This window comes from Carlito syrichta, unplaced genomic scaffold (assembly GCF_000164805.1).
Source record: "Carlito syrichta isolate Samal-C Ts95f unplaced genomic scaffold, Tarsius_syrichta-2.0.1 Scaffold314290, whole genome shotgun sequence".
NCBI classification, from domain to species: Eukaryota; Metazoa; Chordata; class Mammalia; order Primates; family Tarsiidae; genus Carlito; species Carlito syrichta.
This window is the reverse complement of record NW_007258386.1, coordinates 278,918-301,669: the sequence shown is the minus strand read 5'-3', so window position 1 is coordinate 301,669 and position 22,752 is coordinate 278,918. Positions and strand designations below refer to the sequence as shown.

Below are 22,752 nucleotides of genomic sequence, written 5' to 3'. Positions count from 1 at the left end.
TGAGGTAGAAGGATCGCTTTGAGTCCAGCAGGTCAAGGCTGCACTGGCCGTGAGCATGCCACACTGTACTCCTGCCTGAGCGACAGAGTGAGATTCCAATTAAAAAACAAAAACAACAAAACCTAACTACTTTAATTCATTCTACCCATTACATAGAATGCGTTATTATATAAACTTTGCCTCTACCCTATTCCAACCAAGTTATTACTTCCTTCTCGTTAGTATTTGTTCTCAGGCTTTCTCCCACATTCTGTATATCTTCTATGGTACCCTCCTCGACCTCATCATTCTTCTCAAGCTCTATAAAGCCAATACATGAAGGGCTGGGACTGTGTTGAGACTGTCCCCAGATTCCCTTTTTGGAAGGCCCTGAGCATCAACAGTGTTCCTGTTCCATTTACCCCCTGCATATAACTACCCTTGAACTTAGTGGCCTAAAATTACAAGCATTTTATTTCACGCCATGATTTTGCATTGCCGAACTTGAGCCAGCTCAGCTGAAAAATTCTGCTCCGTGTGGCATTAACTAGAGTCACTCAGTATTCACCTCATGGCCGGACTGTTATGGAAAGCCATAAATGACTTCACTCATATGCCTGATACCTTGGCTGGGATGACTAGACCAGCTAGGATGGGTTGACATCACTCTCTTTTCCCACATCCTCTCTAAGAAATGAGCTGTGTATAGTTGTCTCAGAGTAGTTGGACTTTTTACAAGGCTTAGAGCTTTAAAAGAAGAGTGTCACAAGCAGTAAGAAGGGGAATCTTCCAGTGTCTTATGATTTGGGCCCCCAGACTGGCACAGAATAACTTCTCCCTTACTCTACTGGTCAAAGGTTCTGTCAGAAGTGAGGGTAAGGGAACAAAGTGCACACCTTAATCTGCCACAGTCTACGCTTTGGTCATAAATTATATACTTTTCTCCCACTTGCAAAATAAATATCCCAAGGTTTTATCTCACAATGACATCTGGCTGAAAATGAAAAATCTAGGATCTTCTCTAATTCAAGTCCAGGTACAGATCAAGCTCCTAAGGAGTGGTTCCTAAGCCCAGCTCTTTGAATACTGGTTTTGTAATTTGAAGATTTTAAGGCCTAGCATAACAGTGGAGAGATACATGCAGGATAACTGCACTCCATTCGAAAATAATTTGAATGGGAGACACAGAGCAGTAATGGCTCAAAGTAATTTTGAAATCTATCCAGCCACATTTCTGTTTTTTTGATCAGGGACCACCAGTCCTACTTCCTGAGAATTCTCCACAGCTTTTGACTTGACCCTCTGGACTTTGAATTCTTTATTCTGAGTCTTCTTTCTTTTTCATGAAAAAATTAGCCAGGCTGGACTCGGTGGCTCAGCCTGTAATCCCGCGCCTTTGGGCGACTGAGGTGAGTGGATTGCCTGAGCCCGTGGGTTTGAGACCCGCCTGGGCAGCGAGACCTCATCTCTACAATAAATCAAAAAATCAGCCGGGCGTGGTAGCGCATGCCTGTAATTCCAGCTACTTGAAAGACTGAGGCGGGATCGCCAGAGCCCAGCAGGTCGAGGCTGCAGTGGCCGGGAGCAGCCACTGCACTCCAGTCTGGGTGACAGAGTGAGACTCCAACTCAAAAAAAAAAAAATTAGCCCAGGTTTGCTGCTAAGTGGCTTTCTTGGCCTGCTTTCTACTTGTTTTAGTCCTCTTTTTTTTTTTCAGTTTGTATTGTCTTTTTTGCTTCACTTCAAGGTATTAAAATTTCTTAAAAACTTTGTGGGATTTTTGTGTTAAAATGCAATTCCTGAGCTGGGCTCGGTAGCTCCTGTGCCTTTGGGAGGCTGAGGTGAGTGGATTGCCTGAGCCCGCGGGTTCGAGACCCCCAGGCAACTTGGCAAGACCTTATCTCTACAATAAATCAAAAATTAGCCGGGTGTGGTAGCATGCGCCTGTAGTTCCAGCTACTTGGAAGGCTGAGGCAGAAGGATCACTGGAGCCCAGTAGGTCAAGGCTGCAGCGGCCGGGAATGGCCACTGCACTCCAGTCTGGGCAACAGAGTGAGACTCCAACTCAAAAAATATATATATATATATAATTACTATTAAACAAAAGCCACACCTGTATTTTTTTCCTGGACAGTTTTTTTTTTTTTTTGCCTTAGTCTCAGAGTTCAGAGTTAAGGTGTTAGGAGAACAATACCCTTAAAATTTTTAGATGCCTTTTAGTTGGAAAAATCTAGAAGATTTACAACTTCAGTAATGGTAATGCAAATAAATTCAGAGGTAAACATGTAGAGATGACACAGAAAACTAGTTTAAAACTAGGAGCAATGATTAGAAACAAACACTTTGGAACAGTGATATCAACTAGGCAAAAAAAAAAGAAAAGGTGAGGCAGTTACTCTTAAAAAGTGACACAACTTCGGCTAGAAAACTGTGGGACAAGTCAAGTGTTCCAACATACATGTATTAAGAATTTCAGAAGGAAAGGTTGAATGTGGCAGGAAAAAAATAGTGATTGAGTGAAAACGTTCCAAATTTGATGGAAAACATTAACTTACATATCTAAGGAGGCGTGCCCTTAAGGATGATTAGAGACTCGCCTATCTAGTAGAAGGGAGGAGTCTAAGACAGCAATCCCCAGCCTTTTTTGGCATCAGGGACTGGTTTCATAGAAGACAGTTTTCCCACAGACTGGGGGGCAAGGAATGGTTTTAGGATTATTCAAGCACATTTATTGTGCACTTTATTATTATTGTGATGTAATATATAATGAAGTAATTATTTAACTCACGATTTTTTTAAAAAGATGATGCACAGATGGAAGTGGTAAACAAAATAATGGGCAGGCCATTTGCAGACTAAATAAGTGTCAGATTCTGACTTAAAACCTGCCACCAGATGCAGCTATACAATTGAAGTATGTCAACTTACTTGTCACTCACTGATAGGGTTTTGATTTCAGCCACAAGCAACTGATTTAATATAGTCTCTGTACAGTCAAACCTCACTGCTAATGTTAATCTGTATTTGTAGCCACTTCCCATCAATAACATCATCTCAAATCAGGCATTAGATTCTCAGAAGGGGAGTGAACAACCTAGATCTCATATGTACAGTTCATGATAGGGTTCATGCTCCTATGAGAATCTAATGCTCTCACTAATCTGACACAAGATGGAGGTCAAGTGGTAATGTGAACGATGGGGAGTGACTGTAAATACAGATAAAGCTTCTCTGTCTTGCCTGCTGCTCATCTCCTGCTGTGTGGCCTGGTTCCTAACGGGCCTCAGATCAGTACTTGTCCATGGCCTTGGGTTCTGGGGACCTAGGTCTAAGAGGCATACCCTCAAGATTCTTAGAAGTCCTATTATGCAGGCCCTTAAGCAAGCTGTATAGCCACATTTTGAGCTGTTTGCCCTGAGGTCATCCTTTACTGATATTGCTCTAGATTGCATCTTTCTACTCATGCAGTGGTCAACATGTAATAACCTAAAGTTACCTGACTACTAGTTATTGTTAGAACCAAGACCAAAATCCCGGGTCTCTTGTCTTGAAGTCTAGTGATCCCAACCAACGGCAAAATATCTCATATCTCTGGTATACCAATTGTGATTTAAGTTTCTAATTTTTAAGAAGCAAAAAATAAAGAACAAGAAAAAGGAAGGAGACATTTAAAGAATACCATTAACTCCTGTTGGTCATCATGTTGCCATTCTTACTGCCCAGTTTATTTTTAGCCTCTTGTCAGAACTGAGTTCAATTCCTAGTTCTTTCACTTAGTGTGAGTCTTACCAAGACATTTAGGTTCTGAGCTCTAGTTTTGTTCTATATAAAATTAGAGATAATATATTTATTGGTAGGTTATAATTAGAAGAAAAAGAAGTAGCATGAAAATACCTACCATGGTGACTAGAATGAAGTAAGTGCTTAATAAATCTATTTCCCTCTAAGTACTCTAACTCAGTCTGACAGTTAGCTTGCACTTTTGTCATGTTAAGATTTTTTCCTTAAAGCAGCCATGAGCAGTACAGTAGTTCCCCTTATATGCTGAGGATACATTCTGAGACCCCCCCAATACATGCCTGAAATCATGAGTAGTGCCAAATCCAATATACTGTTTTTTTTCTTGTACGTACTTCTCTGTGATAAAGTTCAATTTATAAAATAGGTACAGTAAGAGATTAACTGCAATAGTAAGATAGAACAATGATAGTGATATACCATTCATAATTTCACAGCTAGGAGGTTTGTGCTTGCCATACATTTTAGTGACCTCAGTTGGCAATTTTCTTAAGTTGAGAACTTTCACCTTTTTACTTAAACAAAGCACATTTTGGCTTCTCTTTGGACTGTTTTATTTGCCATCATCACTAGTCTTTTGCTTTAGGACCATTATTAAGAAAAAAGAGAGTTAAACTTGAACACAACACTGCAGTATCACAACAGTCAATTTGATCATTGAAAGAGACTGAGTGACTAACATGCAGGTAGTGTATACTGTGTGGATATGTTGACCAATGGGATGGTTCCTCCTGCTGCTTAGAATGGCAGGCAGTTTAAAACTTAGGGTTTTTTTTTTGAGTTGGAGTCTGACTCAGTCGCCCAGACTGGAGTGCAGTGGCCGCTCCCGGCCACCGCAGCCTCGACCTGCTGGGCTCTGGCGATCCTTCCGCCTCAGCCTTCCGAGTAGCTGGAATTACAGGCACACGCTACCATGCCTGGCTGATTTTTTGATTTATTGTAGAGATGAGGTCTCGCTGCCCAGGCGGGTCTCGAACCCACGGGCTCAGGCAATCCACTCACCTCAGCCTTCCAAAGGCGTGGGATTACAGGCTGAGCCACCGAGCTTGGCTATGTTTTTCTTTTCTTTTCTTTTTTGTTTGTTTGAGTAGGGTCTCACTATTAAGACTTAAAATATGAAAAAAATCAAGTAGTAATATGCAATGCTAATTCTTTCCTTCCTATTTCTACTTATAATCTAGATGTTTTTCACTACACAAGTGAAATCATTCTTATACTTGGGATAGCGTAATTTTGATACCTCTTTGTAAAATTTCAACTAGAGATCAGACTGAATAGTCTATAATTTTATTTTTTCTTTGAGTTGGAGTCTCTCTGTGTCGCCCAGGCTGGAGTGGCACACTCACGGCCACCCCAGCGTCAGATCTGCTCGCTCCAACGATCCTTCCAAGTAACCAGAACTACAGGCATGCGCTACCACGCCTGACTCATTTTTTATTTCTTTTAGAAACGAGATCTTGCCAAGTTCCCCAGGCTGGTCTCGAACCTGCAGGCTCAGGCAATCCACTCACCTCGGCCTCCCAAAGTGCTGGGATTACAGGCTGAGCTGAGCCCAGCCTATACATTTTCAATAATAAACTACCTTAAAGTTCAGAGATTTGAGTTTTAGCTTATTTTTTGCTCAGTTTTTTTACTCAAATTTCTTTCTTTAGTCTGAAGACCACAGTCTGCTGGAAATATTTTCTTCCTTCACTCTGAAGTGCCCAGAGATTTCTAGTGAATTTTTCTAACCTCGGTAAATTCTAGGCTTTTGTGAAAGGTTATCTCTTCTCCCTGTCATTTCCACTCCCTAACCATCTCCTCTTATGTCTCTCTTAGAGAGGGAGGAAATAGACATAAATGTGAGACTTCCACCGGGCTCAGTGGCTCAGCCTCTAATCCCAGCACTTTGGGAGGCTGAGGTGAGTGAATTGCCTGAGCCCACGGGTTCGAGACCCGCCTGGGCAACTTGGCGAGATCTCATCTCTACAATAAATCAAAAATTAACTGGGTGTGGTAGCGCGCGCCTGTAGTTTCAGCTACTTGGAAGGCTCAGGTGGAAGAATTGCCGGAGCCCAGCAGGTTGAGGTTGCAGTAGGTGGCAGTGGCCACTGCACTCCAGTCTGGGTGACAGAGTAAGACTGCAACTCAAAAAAAAAAAGTGAGACTTCCCTAGACCTTGGCCTTGTGAATAAAAGTCAAGTAAATAGATAAAATACAGTGAAATAAATACTGTCATGAACCCTGTTGGAACTATGATGCAGGGAAGCTACCAGAGGAAGTGATATTGCCATGTTGGAGGTTGCAGAGGAAAATCTTCCAACAAAATGGGCTCCTAGAACATAAGCAAGACTACAGTTCACAAGTTTTGGTCACCTGTTATGTTCTAGACACTATTCTAAGAACATTTGTGTGTATCCTCACAACCACCCTGATGTGGGTGCAATTGTTTTCCAATTTCACAAATAAGGAAACAGACACAAAGAAGCACAGTAACTTCTAGACCATGGTTATACAGGCAATAAGCAGTCTGTCCTCTGTAGCCTTGCTGTTAACCTCTGTGTTATGCTGGTTAACAAGGACTTAAATGGCAGAGAACTCTCAGTGTAAAAGGTGATAAATTGAATACATAGAAAACAAAGAGCTTTTTAAAACGTATCTAATTTAGTGCTAAAGCCAATTCTATTGAAATTCTCAGCATAATCAGACCACCCTTAGTGCATGAGGCAGTAAAATAACTTTTGCCTAGACAGTCAGCTATTAAATCTCTCTTCTATTTCACATGTCACATTATAGTTGTATGGCCTTGGACATACCTTTTTTTTCATTTTGCTTTTTAATTTGAACTAACTATAGATATATGGAAGTTAGTACAGAGCAGTCTTGTGTATTATTCACAAATTTCCTCCAATGATGTCTTCTTATTTTTAATTAATCCAGTATTTCTATTCTATTTTATCCTCTGTGGTCTTGTTATTAGATAATACTTTTATTATTATAGTGTCTTTCCTAATGATTATTTCATGCATTAAACCGAATATTTTTACTACTTCCTTCATAATGCTAGAACTTCAGATAACTTTTCCCTGTTCAGTGTTCCTCAGTTCTTTTCTTCCTTTCATTGGAATTTAATTTAATACAATTCTTTAAAAACTGCTTTTGGAATTTCTTTCTGCGCAGGCCTACTAGCAGTGACTTTTCCCTCTTTAAGAAGAGCACTGGACAGAGAAAACTTTTTAAGAATCTGTTTTTCTTTGTTTTTTTATTTTATTTATTTATTTTGAGTTGGAGTCTCACTCTATCGCCCAGACTGGGGTGCAGTGGCCGCTCCTGGCCACCGTAGCCTCGACCTGCTGGACTCTGGCAATCCTTCCGCCCTAGCCTTCCAAGTAGCCGGAATTACAGGCATGTGCTATCACGCCTGGCTGATTTTTTGATTTATTGTAGAGATGAGATCTCGCTGCCCAGGTGGGTCTCGAACCCGCGGACTCAGGCAATCCACTCACCTCAACCTCCGAAAGGCGCGGGATTACAGGCTGAGCCACCGAGCCCGGCTGTTTTTATTTTTGAGTTGGGGTCTCATTCCATCATCCAGGCTGGAGTACAACGGCATGCTTATGGCCACCCCAGCGTCAACCTGCTGGGCTCTGGCAGTCCTTCCGCCTCAGCCTTCCAAGTAACCAGAACTATAGGTGTGCGCTACCACACCCGGCTAATTTTTTTAATTTATTTATTGTAGAGACAAGGTCTCACCATGTTGTCCGGGCTGGCCTCAAACCCACGGACTTAGGCAATCCTCTCGCCTTGGCCTCCCAGAGTGCTGGGATTATAGCCTTGAACCACCATGCCCAGCCTAAGAGTCTATTTTTCTTAAAAGATCTTGATTTCACCTTAACTTTTAAAGAGTATTATTTCAGTGTTATTTCAGAATTTAAGGTTGGCAATTATTTTCTTTCAAAACATTTTTTAAAATGCTATTTAATTTTTCACTGTTGACAAGTTGTTGTCAGTTGTGTTATTGGATCTAAGAGATAATGAATGGTAATGTGTATTCCCCATGCCACCATGGTTCTAAAATTGTCTTTTTGTTTTTAGTACTCTGTTGTACCTCACTGTGATTTTTATTGTTATCTGTTTTTTTAATCTCTGGGGTTTGCTAAACTTCTTGAATTTCTCAGTTGGTTCATTTGTTTTGGAAAATACCCATCCAGTTGTTATATTGTTTCTACCTCATTCTCTATCCTCTCTTTCTGTGATTCCAACTACATGATTGAGTCCCATGTCTCTCATGCTTGCTTCTGGCTATCTTTTTTTCATTTTTTCTTTTTTCTCTCTTTGCGACAGTTTGAATATTTTTTGTTGACCTTTCAGTTTACTATTTGAGTATTCTGCTATTAAACCTAATCATTGAGTTAAAATTTAAGTTATTATATCTTTCAGTTATATTTTCAGATATACATTGTTTCTTTATTCTTTCTTTTTTTTTTTTTTTGAGTCTGTATCTCACTTTGTTCCCCAGGCTGGAGTGCAGTGGCACGCTCACAGACATTGCAGCCTCAACCTGCTAGGCTCAGGCATTCCTTCTACCTAAACCTTCCAAGTAGCTGAAAGTACTTGGCATGTGCCATCATACCTGGCTAATTTTTTAAAATTTATTGTAGAGACAAGGTCTCACAAAGTTGCACAGGCTGGTCTTGAACCCCTGGGTTCAGGCCGTCTTCTCGCTTCAGCCTCCCAAAGTGCTAGGATTACAGGCATGAGCCACTGCACCCTGCCTAGATTCTAAGTCTCCGTTGATATTATTATTTTAAGTTAGGGTCTCTTTCTGTCACCTAGGCTAGAGTGCTGTGGCATGATCACAGCTTACCAGAGCCTTGACTTACTGATCAAGTGATCCTCCTACCCCAGCCTCCCGAGTGACTGGGACTACAGGCATGTTCCATCACACCTGGCTAATTATTTTTTGTCGAGACAAGATCCGCTATGCTGCCTAGGCTGGTCTCAAACTCCTGAGCTCAAGCAATCCTGCTGGCTTCCCAAGGTGTTGGGATTACAGGTGTAAACTACCATGCCCGGCCAGAGATGTCTTTATATTCTCACTTAATTGTAAACCCTATTAAGTTGGTTGCTTACATGAAGTTCTATTTTGAAATTCACTAGCCGGGCTCGGTGGCTCAGCCTGTAATCCCGTGCCTTTGGGAGGCTGAGGTGAGTGGATTGCCTGAGCCCGTGGGTTCGAGACCCATCTGGGCAGGCGAGACCTTATCTCTACAATAAGTCAAAAAAATGAGCTGGGCATGGTGGCGTGCACCTGTAGTTCCAGCTACTCGGAAGGCTGAGGCGGAAGGATCGCCGGAGCCCAGCAGGTCGAGGCTGCGGTTGCCGGGAGCGGCCACTGCACTCCAGTCTGGGTGACAGTGAGACTCCAACTCAAAAAAAAAAAAAGAAAAGAAATTCACTATTTTCAGAGTTTAGAAGGCATCTTTGTCTTTGAAAAACTCATTTTGCTTTTAGAATGTCTGATAAGTCCAGTATTTGAGGAAACCTGTTTTAATGTTTGTTTGCCTTTCTGGAAGCTTATAGGATTTTCTGTCTATGTCTTGTATTCTTAAAATTCCATGATATTTCTTGCCATGAATCTTTTTCTCTTTTATTTTTTGATACTTATTAACCTCTTTTTTTTTTAAACCTTGATTTGCAGTTATGAGGAAATATTTTGGCATTTAAAAAATTAAGAGTACATGGGGATTCCCCCAAGTTCCTTCATGAATTTAACGCAGATAGAACATTTTTTGCCAAAGCCAGCAGAGTTCTAGGAGTCACTCCCCCGCCCCGCCCCCAGCTGGAGTCTCACTCCGTTGCCTAGGCTGAAGTGCAGTGGCACACTCATAGCCACCCCAGCGTCAACCTGCTGGACTCCGGTGATCTTTCTGCCTAGGCTTCCAAGTAGCCGGAACTACAGGCATGTACCACCATGCCAAAGCTAATTTTTTGCTTTATTGTAGAGATGAGGTCTCACCACAGTGCCCAGGCTGGTCACAGAGTCACGTTTTTATAAAAATAGACCTAGAGCTGGGCATAGTGGCTCAAGCCTGTTAATCCTAGCACTTTAGGAGGTGAAGGCGAGAGGATTGCCTGAGCTCAGGCCAGCCTGAGTAACATGGTGAGACCTTTTCTACAATAAATCAAAAAATTAGCTAGGCCTGGTGGCCCATGCCTGTAGTTCCAGCTACTTGGAAGTCTGAGGCGGAAGGATCACCTGAGCCCAGCAGGTCAAGGCCGTGGTGGCTGTGAGCATGCCACTCCACTCCAGCCCAGTGTGTGTGACAGAATGAGACTTGACTCAAAAAAAAAAAAAGACCTACTAATTTAAATCATTATCTTCTTTTAAGGGAGGTGTTACTTATGACTAACTGACAGAAGTGAGTGGGAAACTTGTATTTTACACCTGTTTGTAACTTTTCAACTTTATATTCTGTGCATAACTTTCTTATTCAAAACTATAAATTGTATAACATTACACAATAATAACAGGTTTAAAATTAAATTTAAACTTTTGGTGTCATTGATGTAGCTCTGTGTGGATTAGGGAGGTAAACATGATCATTAACAATTAAAAATCTAAGCCAGGCTCGGTGGCTTAGCCTGTAATCCCGCGCCTTTGGGAGGCTGAGGTGAGTGGATTGCCTGAACCCGCGGGTTCGAGACCCGCCTGGGCAGCGAGACCTCATCTCTACAATAAATCAAAAAATCAGCCAGGCGTGGTAGCGCATGCCTGTAATTCCGGCTACTCGGAAGGCTGAGGCGGAAGGATCACCGGAGCCCAGCAGGTCGAGGCTACGGTGGCCGGGAGCGGCCACTGCACTCCCGTCTGGGTGACAAAGTGAGACTCCAACTCAAAAAAAAAAACAATTAAAAATCTGTCATGGGATTAAGAGTAATAAAAACAACAACTATAAAACTTCATCATTAGCTTTTGCTTACATTTCTGAATTTTCCTGCAAATGGGTCTCTATAGCTATAAAACTGCATTTATATTTTTCAGCTATAAAAGACAGAAAAATAATGCTCTCATTTAAGTGTTATGTCTCAGTGCAGCTACCAATAGAGCCTATACAATAAGTCCCCTACTTACAAACCTTCAAGTTGGAAATTTTCAAAGATGCATACATGTGTTAGCACGTTCAGTCACGTGAGTAAGTTTACGTGTCTGGCATACGTTGTCACGTGCATGCATCTTCTACAAGTGGTTGCATTTTTGTGTACTCTGCAGTACTGTATTGAGTACAGTAGTATGGTGTCTTTATTTTAAGCCCAGGATATCCGGAAGCAAGTGTGAAAGTCATAGTGAGCTGGTACTATATAGCCAATTGTGTTAACTGGAAACCTAGGCTAATAAATTGGATTTATGAATGTGCTCTCTGAATGGAACTTACTTGCATGTAAAGGACTTACTGTATTAACCTCTTCATACATATTAGCTCCTAGGTTCTGTGGGAAATACAGAGATGAGTAAGACAACTACTTTGCTGTTTTTTAAAACCTTGTGTAAACTTGGTGCTGTGCCAGGTGCTTATAGTCCCAGTTACTCTGGAGGTTCAGATGAGAGGATTGCTTTAACCCAGGAGTTTGAAGCCAGCTTGGGCAACATAGTGAGATCCTATCTCTTAAAAATAAAAACTTAGCCGGGCTCGGTGGCTCAGCCTGTAATCCCGCGCCTTTGGGAGGCTGAGGTGAGTGGATTGCCTGAGCCCGCGGGTTCAAGACCCGCCTGGGCAGCGAGACCTCATCTCTACAATAAATCAAAAAATCAGCCGGGCGTGGTAGCACATGCCTGTAATTCCGGCTTCTTGGAAAGCTGAGGTGGAAGGATCGCTGGAGCCCAGCAAGCGAGGCTGCAGTGACCGGGAGCGGCCACTGCACTCCAGTCTGGGCGACAGAGTGAGACTCCAACTCAAAAAATAAATAAATTTAAAAAAACTTTGTGTAGTAACAAAATTAGCACCTAAATTGAGCAGATACAGTAAAAGTGAATGCAAAGTGGTGTTTGTAGTTTGCTGGGGAGAACTTCTTGAATGGTGTCTGTAAAAGGTGGGGTTGAGTTCTTGCAGGTAGTCGTAGTCTTGAATAGATAAGAGTGATTTGGCGTCTTCCTCTTTTTGCTGCTGAGTTGCCAAGAAGCATAAGTCGAACTCACCTTCAGTCTTGTGACAGAGGAGTGACTTTGGTCCTGCTCCTCAAACTAGGGGTGCAGTACTCTTCTCCCCTTCCTTTCCACACATATTCTACTCACCACAAGAAAGGGAGAGGCTGTGTATCTATATTTCTGGTGTGAATGCGACCAGTACTTGCCTGCCTCTTTAAAATTCATAGGGATGGTGAAGGGAGGGACAAAGTGCAGGGATGGGAGCAGAAGGTAGGGAGGTATCCCCCAGGTCACCTGTTCTCTTTTACCCATCAGGGTCCTAGTTCACCGTCTCCTCCTTGATAGGTTCTTTGAAGGGCATTGTTTACCATGGGAGGTGTTTTCTTTAATTTTTAAAAGGGATTGATTTATCTCTATAGGTACCAGAAATTCAGGGACAGTAGTTTTTTAAAATTAAAATAAATATTTGGTAGAAACATACAAACGAGACATATAAGGTCTCATGCTTAACTACATAATCCCCACTTTGAATAACAGCTCTAGTATTTTCATAATGTTCTTTTAGCAAATGTTTACCTAAATAATTTGAATTATCTTTTATCCTTAGCACTTGGCTGCTGTGGAAGAGAGAAAGATTAAGTCCCTGGTAGCTCTCCTGGTTGAGACACAAATGAAGAAACTGGAGATCAAACTTCGACATTTTGAGGAGCTAGAAACTATCATGGACAGAGAGAAAGAGGCTGTAAGTACAAGGAATTCCATAGTGGCTTTTTTTTACAAACCCTTATGACTTTTCCATAAAACACAGTTTAGATAAAATAAATGGTAACCTACTCTGATGGTCTCTATTGGTAGCTAACTTTTGTCATTTGTAATGCCATTTGTCCTTTGAAAAAAGATTATCATCCAGAGATGATAAATAAAACTCTGTTCACTTTCTAAAACTAATTATCTAAATCTCAACTTCTTGTACCTTTTGTCTGTGAAGATACTAGGTACTACATTCTCTACTCTGCAAAACTTGCATCTTAAAATTTCTTTCATTAACTACTTATTACCAATAAAGTTGAAATGATGTAAGTCTATTATCTAGTGTGAGGATTTTTTTGATTTCCTGACTTTAATATAAATATTAGAAAATAGGAATTAATCTTGAGTTAGGATCCTAGTTTTCTGTGATTTTTCCTCAGATCCTACCATGGGCTTTCTCACACTTCCCTTCCCTCTCCTGGATGTTTTGAATAGTAGCTGGAAGTGTGGAAGTGGGCCTATCCTGAGCTATCTGAGGCAGAAAGTTTTGGTGTAAGGACATGGTTTACACAGGACCAAGAGAATTACAAAAAAGCCAAAAATGAGAAAGGAAGCCACAAAAATGAGAAATTTAGAAGCAGGGGAACATTTGATTGTCTCAAGGAAATTTTTTAGGAAAACAGATTAAGCTCTTTGGAAAAAAATTTTTGATGAGTTGACCAGAAAATGCATTGGTGACTTTCTAAACTTAGGCTGAATTTGAGCATGTAGTTAGAACTTTTTCCTGTGATTGTTTTGTCTTTTTTATCTACATGTGAGATACTGATTTTCTTGTTTCTCTAAATGATAAATTTAGAGTAAATTTATTTTGTTTATCTTACCCTAATAAGCTTCCTTTTTCTCACATTATGGATTTTCTTGGGGATTGAGGTAACAGAGGCTATAATATAATGGATTATTGGCATATGTGGAATTCAAATAATGGTTGAGTAATTCCCTCTGTCAACTAGATGCCCTGTTGTCATTTGTGAAACATAGCTGATGTGTTAGCCTTGAGATGACCCTAACTAAGCACTTACAAATTAATTAATTAAGAATATATTATTCCAGAATAGTGATCATTTTTACACTTGCCAAACTCTTTCTTAGTATTCAGTCCAAGCAAGTTCTCTGGTAAATTCTTCATGATAAATAGCCCAGTAACTCAGCATAGCCCATACTCATTTTGTCCTAAGACCAGCTGGGCCACTTGCATGGGCATTCTGACCCTGTGAGTAGGGAGAGGCTGCTTCAGTAACTCTCCTACGCCTACCCTACACCCTCCCATTCTCAATTCTCCAACGAGGAGTCTTCTCACTCCCCATGCCTCTCACTCACTCTACTACCCGCATCTATCATTGAGCTTCTGTCTCTGTAAACATCTCTTACACTGTTGGCCATCTTCTGCTTTAGGAACTGAAGAGACCCTAGTCTCATTTTCATTACCTTCTGTTTACCAGCCATGCCAGACCACATGTTGGCTTCCCTTATAGCCTCATTCTCTTTTCCACCTGTTAGCATCCTGCTCCTCAGGCTGGAAAAGTACTTTTCACCCATTTTTTGGCTAACTCCTGTATCCCTCAGCTATAGGTGATGCCCTCCCCATTTACTGCTGTGGTAGCCTCACAAAGCACTTATTGTATCACAATCACCAATTCATGTGTCCACATTCCATACCAGAGTGTATGCTTTTTGAGAGCAGAGACTTAATCAGGTATCTTTGTTAATATAGGACTGGCACATCATAGGCCCTTATTTAAGTATCTTGAATGAATGTACACCAGCATCATTATTAGAAGTAGGAAAACTGGGCCAGACTCAGTAGCTCAGCCTGTCATCCCAGCACTTTGGGAGGCTGAGGCAAGTGGACTGCCTGAACCCATGGGTTCGAGACCAGCCTAGGCAACTTGGCAAGTTCTTGTCTCTATAATAATAATCAAAAACTAGCCAGCAAGCTCCTGTAGTTTTGGCTATTTGGAAAACTGAGGTAGAAGGATCACCAGAACCCAGCAGGTTGATGCTGGGGTGGCCATGAGTGTTCCACTGCACTGCCTGGGCAACAGAGTGAGGCTCCAACTCAAAAAAAAAAAAAAAAAGGGAAAAGTGGAAAGGAAAATCCACATCGGGGGACTTAGTTTAATGGGAAAAACAGTCAATAAAGCAAATAATAGCAATATAGTTTGTTTGGTATAGCTATGGGAACAGAGCGATTCCTGGGAGATGGAGGGGAGATAGAGAGGGAATATCACCTAATCAGCTTCCCTTTTCTTACTTTATGGATTTTCTTAGGAGAATTGAGGTAATGAGGTCTATAATAGAATATATTATTGGCATATGTGGAATTCAAATGATGGTTGAATAATTCCCATTGTCAACTAGATGCCTTGCTGTCATTTTTGAAACATAACTGATGTGTTAGCCTTGAAGATTACAGTGACCCAACCTAAGCACTTACAGAATAATGTCTAGATTGTCAAGGGCTCTCCTTAGCTCTCAGTCATTTTCTCTTTAGGTCCCCTCTTCAGGCCTTCTGATGGAACTGTTGTCTTTTACCCAAGAATAGTAGAGTCTATGGCCCCTTTCCATTTCTGTCCACTGTCTCCCAGTCACTTGGGGGTTGTGCATAATGACTCCGTTTCTCTCAGCCCTGCAGAATTTTCCTTGTGCCATGGATTTTTTTTTTGTAATTAATTATTTCTAATTATATAACTCCACTGTTTTTTCTTTTGACTTTTTAAAAATGTTAAATTCTGATCCTATCACATAAAATATTTTATAAATAGTTTTTTAATACAAAGGCACAACAGAGTTTGGGCACATTGGCCCAAACCTTTAATCCCAGCACTTTGGGAGGCTGAAGCAGGTGGATGACTTGAGACCAGCAACAAAGTGAGGTGTTGTCTCTACAAAAAAATTTAAAAATTAGCTGGACATGGTGGCACACGCCTATAGATTCAGCTACTCAGGAGGCTGAGGCAGGATCACTTGAGCCCTGGAGTTTGAGCCTGCAGTGAACTGTGATCATACCACTGCACAGAGTGATTTCACAACTCAGTAAAATAAAATAGTAAAGTAGTAAGCACAACTGAAAACGATGGGAAAATACAGACTCTATCCAATACACAAAACTCCTCTGCTTGAATTATTTGGTGGTTGGCCTTCTTTTTCTAATAAAATTGTTTTCCCCTTATTGTAAAGATGCGGGGTACAAGTCAGGATTAGGTACATAAGTAGTTTATGTATAGGTGAAATTTGGGCCCACAACTAGTCCTCACTTCCCATGGTTTAGGGTCAGGTACTCTTATTGATGTTACATGCCACTTGTTCCCTGGCAGTATCCTGCTACTGCCAGTCCCTCTTCCTTTTCTTAATAGGCATTTGGTGTTAACTGCACTTGTGGCATGACAGTATTGAACAGACTCTAACTCTACCCAATGAATGTCAGTAACCCAACTGTATTAGTTATTTATTGCTATGTAAAAAAAAATTCCCCAAAACTTAGTGACTGAAGACAAAAAGCATTTATTATCTCACGTGGTTTCTGAGGAAGTGACTCAAAAGAATAATATGAAAAAGTACCCAAAATAGAAGTTACAATGTCTTTTATAACCTAAACATAGAGGTTACATCCCTTCACTTCTGTATCTTCTTGATCACACAGACAACTCTGCTTCCAGGATAGGTAGGCAAGTTTCAGTTTGAAAGATCAACTTCACTATGTCACCAGCTCATTTTATACACAATTAAGACATAACCTCTTTCTCCACCCAAGCACTAACAGCTTGTCCTTCCCTATGGGCAAGCAAAGCCATGACTTTTTTCCTATAGTTGATTTCCAAACAGAACTATTGTGAAGATTGAGAGAAGTATGGCATGTGTGTAGCACAGTGCTAGCATATGTAAGTCTTTGGTAAATATATGCCTTCCTTTATGTAAGCTAGTCATCAGCAACAATATGAACTGCTTAGGATTTATAAGTTGTTGTTGAATTTGTGAACATTTATTGGGTCAGTAGCACTTTTTTTGGGGGGGGGGAGTTGGAGTTGGATTCTCACTCTATCGCCCAGGCCAGAGTACAGTGGCACACGCTCACTGCCACCCCAGCGTCGACCTGATGGGCTCAGGCGATCCTTCCTATGGTATAACTTACCCTGTCCAAGCTCCATCTTGTTTGTAAGAGGGGCTAGCAAATGAGTGGCTTTATGCTGCCATACAGCTTCACTGCTGAATTCAAAGGATAGTCAAAGCAATTCTTGCTTATGGCTTCGTCATATAGTTTTTTGGGGGATTAAATGAGAAAATCCATTTAAAGTGCTACTGACCGGCCAGGCATAGTGGCTCAAGCCTGTAATCCCAACACTCTGGGAGGCCAAGGTGAGAGGATAGCCTGAGTCCACGGGTTCGAGAACAGCCTGGGCAACTTGGTGAGACCTCATCTCTACAGTAAATTTTAAAAAAAGAATTAGCCAGGCATGGTAGCATGCGCCTATAGTTCCGGTTACTGGAAGGCTGAGTAGGAGTCCAGGAGTTTGAGACCAGCCTGGGCAACATAGCAAGACCTCGTCTCTACAAGAAATCAAAAAATTAGCCAGGCATGGTAGCACATGAGTATGGTACCAGCTTCTGGGGAGACTGAGGTACAAGCATCATTTGAGCCCAGAAGTTCAAGGCTGTGGTGAGCCATGATTATGCCACTGCACTCCAGTCTAGGTGACAGAGTTAATACCCTGGCTCAAAAAAATAAAAATAAATAAGGGAGAGAGGAAGGAAGGAAAGAGCAATCCACTGGTATCTCATTTTAACCTAGGTACTCTAAAGTGTATGTTCAGGTTCTATCAACCTTCTGTCATGAATCAGTAAAGCTGATGCTCTGGAAAGTGAGCAGGTCAGCTAGATGTATAGCCTCCTCACTTGCTACCTAGTGCTTTTCCACCTACTATATGGCCTCAGTTCATTTTAGGGTGTACTCCTGCTCATCTTTATCCAGTAAGTGATAGCTTTAGGACAACATTTTTTGCATTGAACATTTGGTCTTGTTTAAATAGCAATAGATTTTAAATATTTAGACTACCAGAATAAGATATGAAGTTTCTGACTGGGTGCATTGGCTCATGCCTGTAATCCCAGCACTTTGGGAGGCGGAGGCGAGAGGATTGCCTGAGCCCACGGGTTCGAGACCAGCCTGGGCAACATGGCGAGACCTCGTCTCTACAGTAAATCAAAAAATTAGCTGGGTGTGGTGGCACATGCCTGTAGTTCCAGCTACTTGGAAAGCTGAGGCAGAAGATTTGCCTGGGCCCAGCTGGTCGAGGCTGTGGTGACCGTGAGCATGCCATGCATTCCAACCTGGGCAACAGAGTAAGACTCTGACTCAAAAAAAGATATGAAGTTTTTTTTTCTCTCTCTCTAATGACTTAAAATTAGATGTTGTTTTGAGTCTTCAGTATGTGGTCATTAAGTATAAGGATATATAAAAATTTATTTATTTTTTTAGTTGGAGTCTCACTCTGTCGCCCAGACTGGAGTGCCGTAGCCGCTCCCGGCCACTGCAGCCTGGACCTGCTGGGCTCCGGTGATCCTTCCGCCTCAGCCTTCCAAGTAGCTGGAATTACAAGCGCGCGCTACCACACCTGGCTAATTTTTTTGATTTATTGTAGAGATGAGGTCTCACCAAGTTGCCCAGGCGGGCCTTGAACCCGTGGGCTCGGGCAATCCACTCACCTCAGCCTCCCAAAGCACAGAATTACAGGCTGAGCCACCGAGCCTGGCTTATAAAAATTTTAAACCTTTCCTAGGTAACATGAATTCAGCGATAATTAGTGCTCAATAGCTATTATTCTAGCCTTCTCATATAATGAAGTGCTGATGTTGGCAGAAGGTAGTTATAGAAGTTAGAGAGTCTGTTAGGGAGATGGCATAAGATAAAACATTGACTCCAGTTTAGGGGAGGATGCTGAGTGGGCAGTGAATCCACCACTCGGTGTGTCTACTGGACTGAGCAGCCTTTTGTATCAGGCAGACAGCTTACAACAATCAAGAGAGCAGGTTTCCAACATGGGCTGTGTTAGGACTGGAAATATGTGGATAGAATTGGAGTGCCTGGAGCCTGTGTAAGGCATTTACATTTTAAAAAATAATAATTTGCCGGGCTCGGTGGCTCAGCCTGTAATCCCGCGCCTTTGAGAGGCTGAGGTGAGTGGATTGCCTGAGCCCATGGGTTCGAGACCCGCCTGGGCAGCGAGACCTGATCTCTACAATAAATCAAAAAATCAGCTGGGCATGGTAGTACGTGCCTGTAATTCAGGCTACTCGGAAGACTGAGGCGGAAGGATTGCTGGAGCCCAGCAGGTCGAGGCTGCAGTGGCCGGGAGCGGTCACTGCACTCCAGTCTGGGTGACAGAGTGAGACTCCAACTCAAAAAATAAAAAAATAAAATAAAATAAAAATAATTTAATGCCAATGAGAATGGACCTATGAGCTGTTCCAGTTTATGTATTCTAAACTAAATGTTTTCCAAGTCTCTGAAGTTTACATGGCTAGCTATAGAAATTGTATGTGTTCAGAAAAGAGAGACAAGCATAGGAAACTCAAAACTGTGAGAAACCCAGACCTGGAGATTCAAGGGTAGATGAAACATTTACATGTAAAGAGACCAAATACTATGAGGCAATGGTGGTTATGAAAATTCAGAGAAAAGGAATGTCATGGTCAGTTCCAATTATCAAGGCAAGCTTTCTGGAGGAGTGATTGATCTGATTTGTAAGAATGACCCAAATCCTGAAATCTGAAGACCATGATTGCTTAGGAAACTAAAGAGTCAGCCTGCCCATGATAACGTTTATGGTAAAGAAGATGATTTATTTGTTCATTTTTCAAATATTTATTGACCACCTACTATGTTCTAGGCTTGTGGGCACTGGGGTTATAGTGATAAATAAAACTGTACAAAATTGTCTGCCTGGTGGAGCTTAAATAATTAGAAATAACAAATGAAGGAAGTTATTAGGTATTATATGTATGTCTGTGTATTTATACATGCTTTGTATGTATAGTACATGTATTAAGGGCTGGGTCAGGGAAAATCAGGAGTGGAGGTGAGGAATTTCAGTTTTTTTGTTTTTTATTTTATTTTATTTTATTTTATTTTATTTTTTTGAGTTGGAGTCTCACTCAGTCGCCCAGACTGGAGTGCAGTGGCCGCTTCCGGCTACCACAGCCTCGCCTGCTGGGCTCCGGTGATCCTTCCGCCTCAGCCTTCCAAGTAGCCAGAATTACAGGCACGTGCTACCACTCCTGGCTAATTTTTTGATTTATTGTAGAGATGAGGTCTCGCCAAGTTGCCCAGGCGTGTCTCGAACCCGCAGGCTCAGTAATCCACTCACCTCAACCTCCCAAAGGCGCGGGATTACAGGCTGAGCCACCGAGCCCGGCTAGGAATTTCAGTTTTAAGTGTCATCAGAGTAGAACTAATTGAGAAACTGTTCTACTGTCAAGTGCTTCCAAATACTAGAAACAGCCAGCTCAGAAGCCCTGAGGCAGGAGAATGACTGACATGATTAGGAGCTAGGGAGTAAGTTGAATGGGTTGGAGCATAAATGAGTCCAGAGAGGAGGATGAAGTCAGAGAGATAATGGTGACCAAATCTCAAAAGTCCCTGTAAGCCATCCACAGGCCTTGCGCTTTTCTGTGACTGAAATATGGAATAATTACAGGACCTTGAGTTGAGGACTGGAGTGATCTTCCTTACAGTTTAGCAGCATCATTGTCTGTACTGTATTGTACAGAGCAAATCATAAGACAGCAAGGTCAGAACTAAGGGGGCTGGCCGGGCACAATGGCTCACACCTGAAATCCTGGCACTTTGGGAAGCCTAGGTAGGCAGATCACTTGAGCCCCGGAGTTTGAGACCAATCTACTGACATAGCAAGACCTCATCTCTACAATAAAAAAAATCAAAAAAATTAGCCTGATATGGTGGTACATGCCTGTCGTCCCAGCTACTTGGGAGGCTGAGGCAGAAGGATTGCAGATCACCTGAGCCCAAAAGATCAAGACTGCGGTGAGCCATGATCATGCCACTGGACTCCAGCCTGGGTGGCAGAACGAGACCCCAGCACACAAAAAAGGAGAGAACTGAGATATATGAAGAGGATGTTGGGGTAACCCACGTGAGATAGGATGGTGGCTTGTACCAGGATAGCAGCCTTGGAAGTAAAAATAAATGGTCAAGTTCTGGATGGATTTTGACAGTAGAAATAATAGTATATCCTCACAAATAAGATGTAGGTTTTGTACTTCATGACAAACTAAGAAAGAAACAAAAAGACAAAAAGAGTGAATTTCACACTGGTCCAGGGGAATTGTATTTGCTTTCTGTTTATTTGTAATTCATCTCTGTCCTGCCTGTCATAAAATTGAATCTATTGTCAGACATGCATCATCACATTGTAGGTAGTTTTATTTCAGATTAAGAAAGCCATACTCAGTAGCAGGTTCAGTTCTGATGCAGAAAAACACGTGGCATCATGAAGCAAGTACATTGCAGCAAGGATAAAATGACCAGTCACAGTAATGGCGAAAGCTCTCCTTTTGGGTTTCTGCTCCCAGAAGCAAATGTGGAAGCAGCAAAATGCAGTTCTATTGTTTTTTTTTCCTCAGCTATAAGGGGTGGATATGTCTGTTTTGGATTTGGTTTATCTTCAGTGACTATCTCGTCCATGATACCAAACATTGAAAAGGAAGGTGTGACTATTTACTTTAGCTCTGAGGCTTAACGTCTTGGCTGATATTTCAGTCCTTGGCAGTGCAGATAGATTTTTGTGGCCCTCACCATCTTTTACTCTTTCCCACCCCCCTCCCTGCTTTATGCAAATAGAAGTTGGGAGAAGAGCTTTGTGTGAACTTCAGCTGCACTTGCAGCTGTGTCTGCGTTTGGTGTCTTAGTGTTGAAAAGTGCTCTGTTGTGTTAGGTTCCGCTTGGATACGACTGCTTTATACATACACAGTGAAGGAGTGAAGGGGGAGAGGAAGGCAGAGTTTGAATGCAGTGCGGGGGCTGGGGCAGGAGGAGCGGGATGTTTCTTTAGAGCAGGGCTACAGGCAGCCTTGTATGAAAAACTGGGTTCTCTAGAGCCAGACTGGAGTCATGAAAGAAAGTTTAAAAGTTCATCAACACTTGATTTGCATGATTAGTTTATACTGTTCATTTTAGTTTATTGGAACTTCATCCATAGTCCTAGGAAATGAAGATGGGAGAGAAGAAAATCAAGATGTTTATAGCAAATGACTTGGACACTTTTTAGTATTTTGATTTTTGCTTACAAAAATAATCGATTTTAAAATGTGTATAATGTAAAAAATTCAAATGATGAATAAATTTAAAAGTTCTCCTGGCTGGGCGCAGTGGCTCACACTTATAATCTCAGCACTTTGGGAGGCTGAGTTATAGAGGATTCCCTGTGACCAGCCTGGGCAACTTGGCGAGACCTCATCTCTACAATAAATCAAAAAAATTAGCCAGGCGTGGTGGTGCATGCCTGTGGTTCCAGCTATTTGGAAGACTGAGGGGGAATGATCACCTAAGTCCAGCAAGTCGAGGCTGCAGTGGCCAGGAGTGTGCCACTGCCTTCCAGCCTGGGCGACAGAATGAGACTCCAACTCAAAAAAATTAAAAATAAATAAATAATGAAAGTTTTCCTACCCTCAGTTTCATTTCCTAGAGATAAATACTGTTAATAGTTTGGTACTCACGCACTTCAGTGTATGAATAAAGATACTTATACATGACCACAAAGTTATTTTTATGTACTTGGGATTATGTTATAAATATTTACATTGCAACTTGCTTTTTTCCCCACTCAGTATATCTGATATAACTGAACACCAAGAATAATGCTTTGATGATCATCCTTATATACATATCTGTACGGTATTCTAGGACAGATTTCCATACGTCTGATCACTATGTCATTGGTAAAGTACATTTCAAATATGGCCAATACTGCTAGATTTCACATTCTTTTTTTTCCTTTTTTTTTGAGTTGGAGTCTCACTCGGTCGCC

The 22,752-nt window shown here is 41.7% G+C and overlaps 1 protein-coding gene across 2 annotated transcripts in view; it reads left to right on the top strand.

The window, feature by feature from the left end:
* SMARCC1 (SWI/SNF related, matrix associated, actin dependent regulator of chromatin subfamily c member 1) overlaps positions 1 to 22,752 on the top strand; it is a 212,187-nt gene that overhangs the window by 160,684 nt on the left and 28,751 nt on the right. For both annotated transcript variants that reach the window (XM_008071323.1, XM_008071322.1), the window contains exon 25: positions 12,510 to 12,644. In XM_008071323.1, coding sequence (XP_008069514.1) covers positions 12,510 to 12,644 — 135 coding nt within the window. The remainder of the gene's footprint in view (positions 1 to 12,509; positions 12,645 to 22,752) is intronic.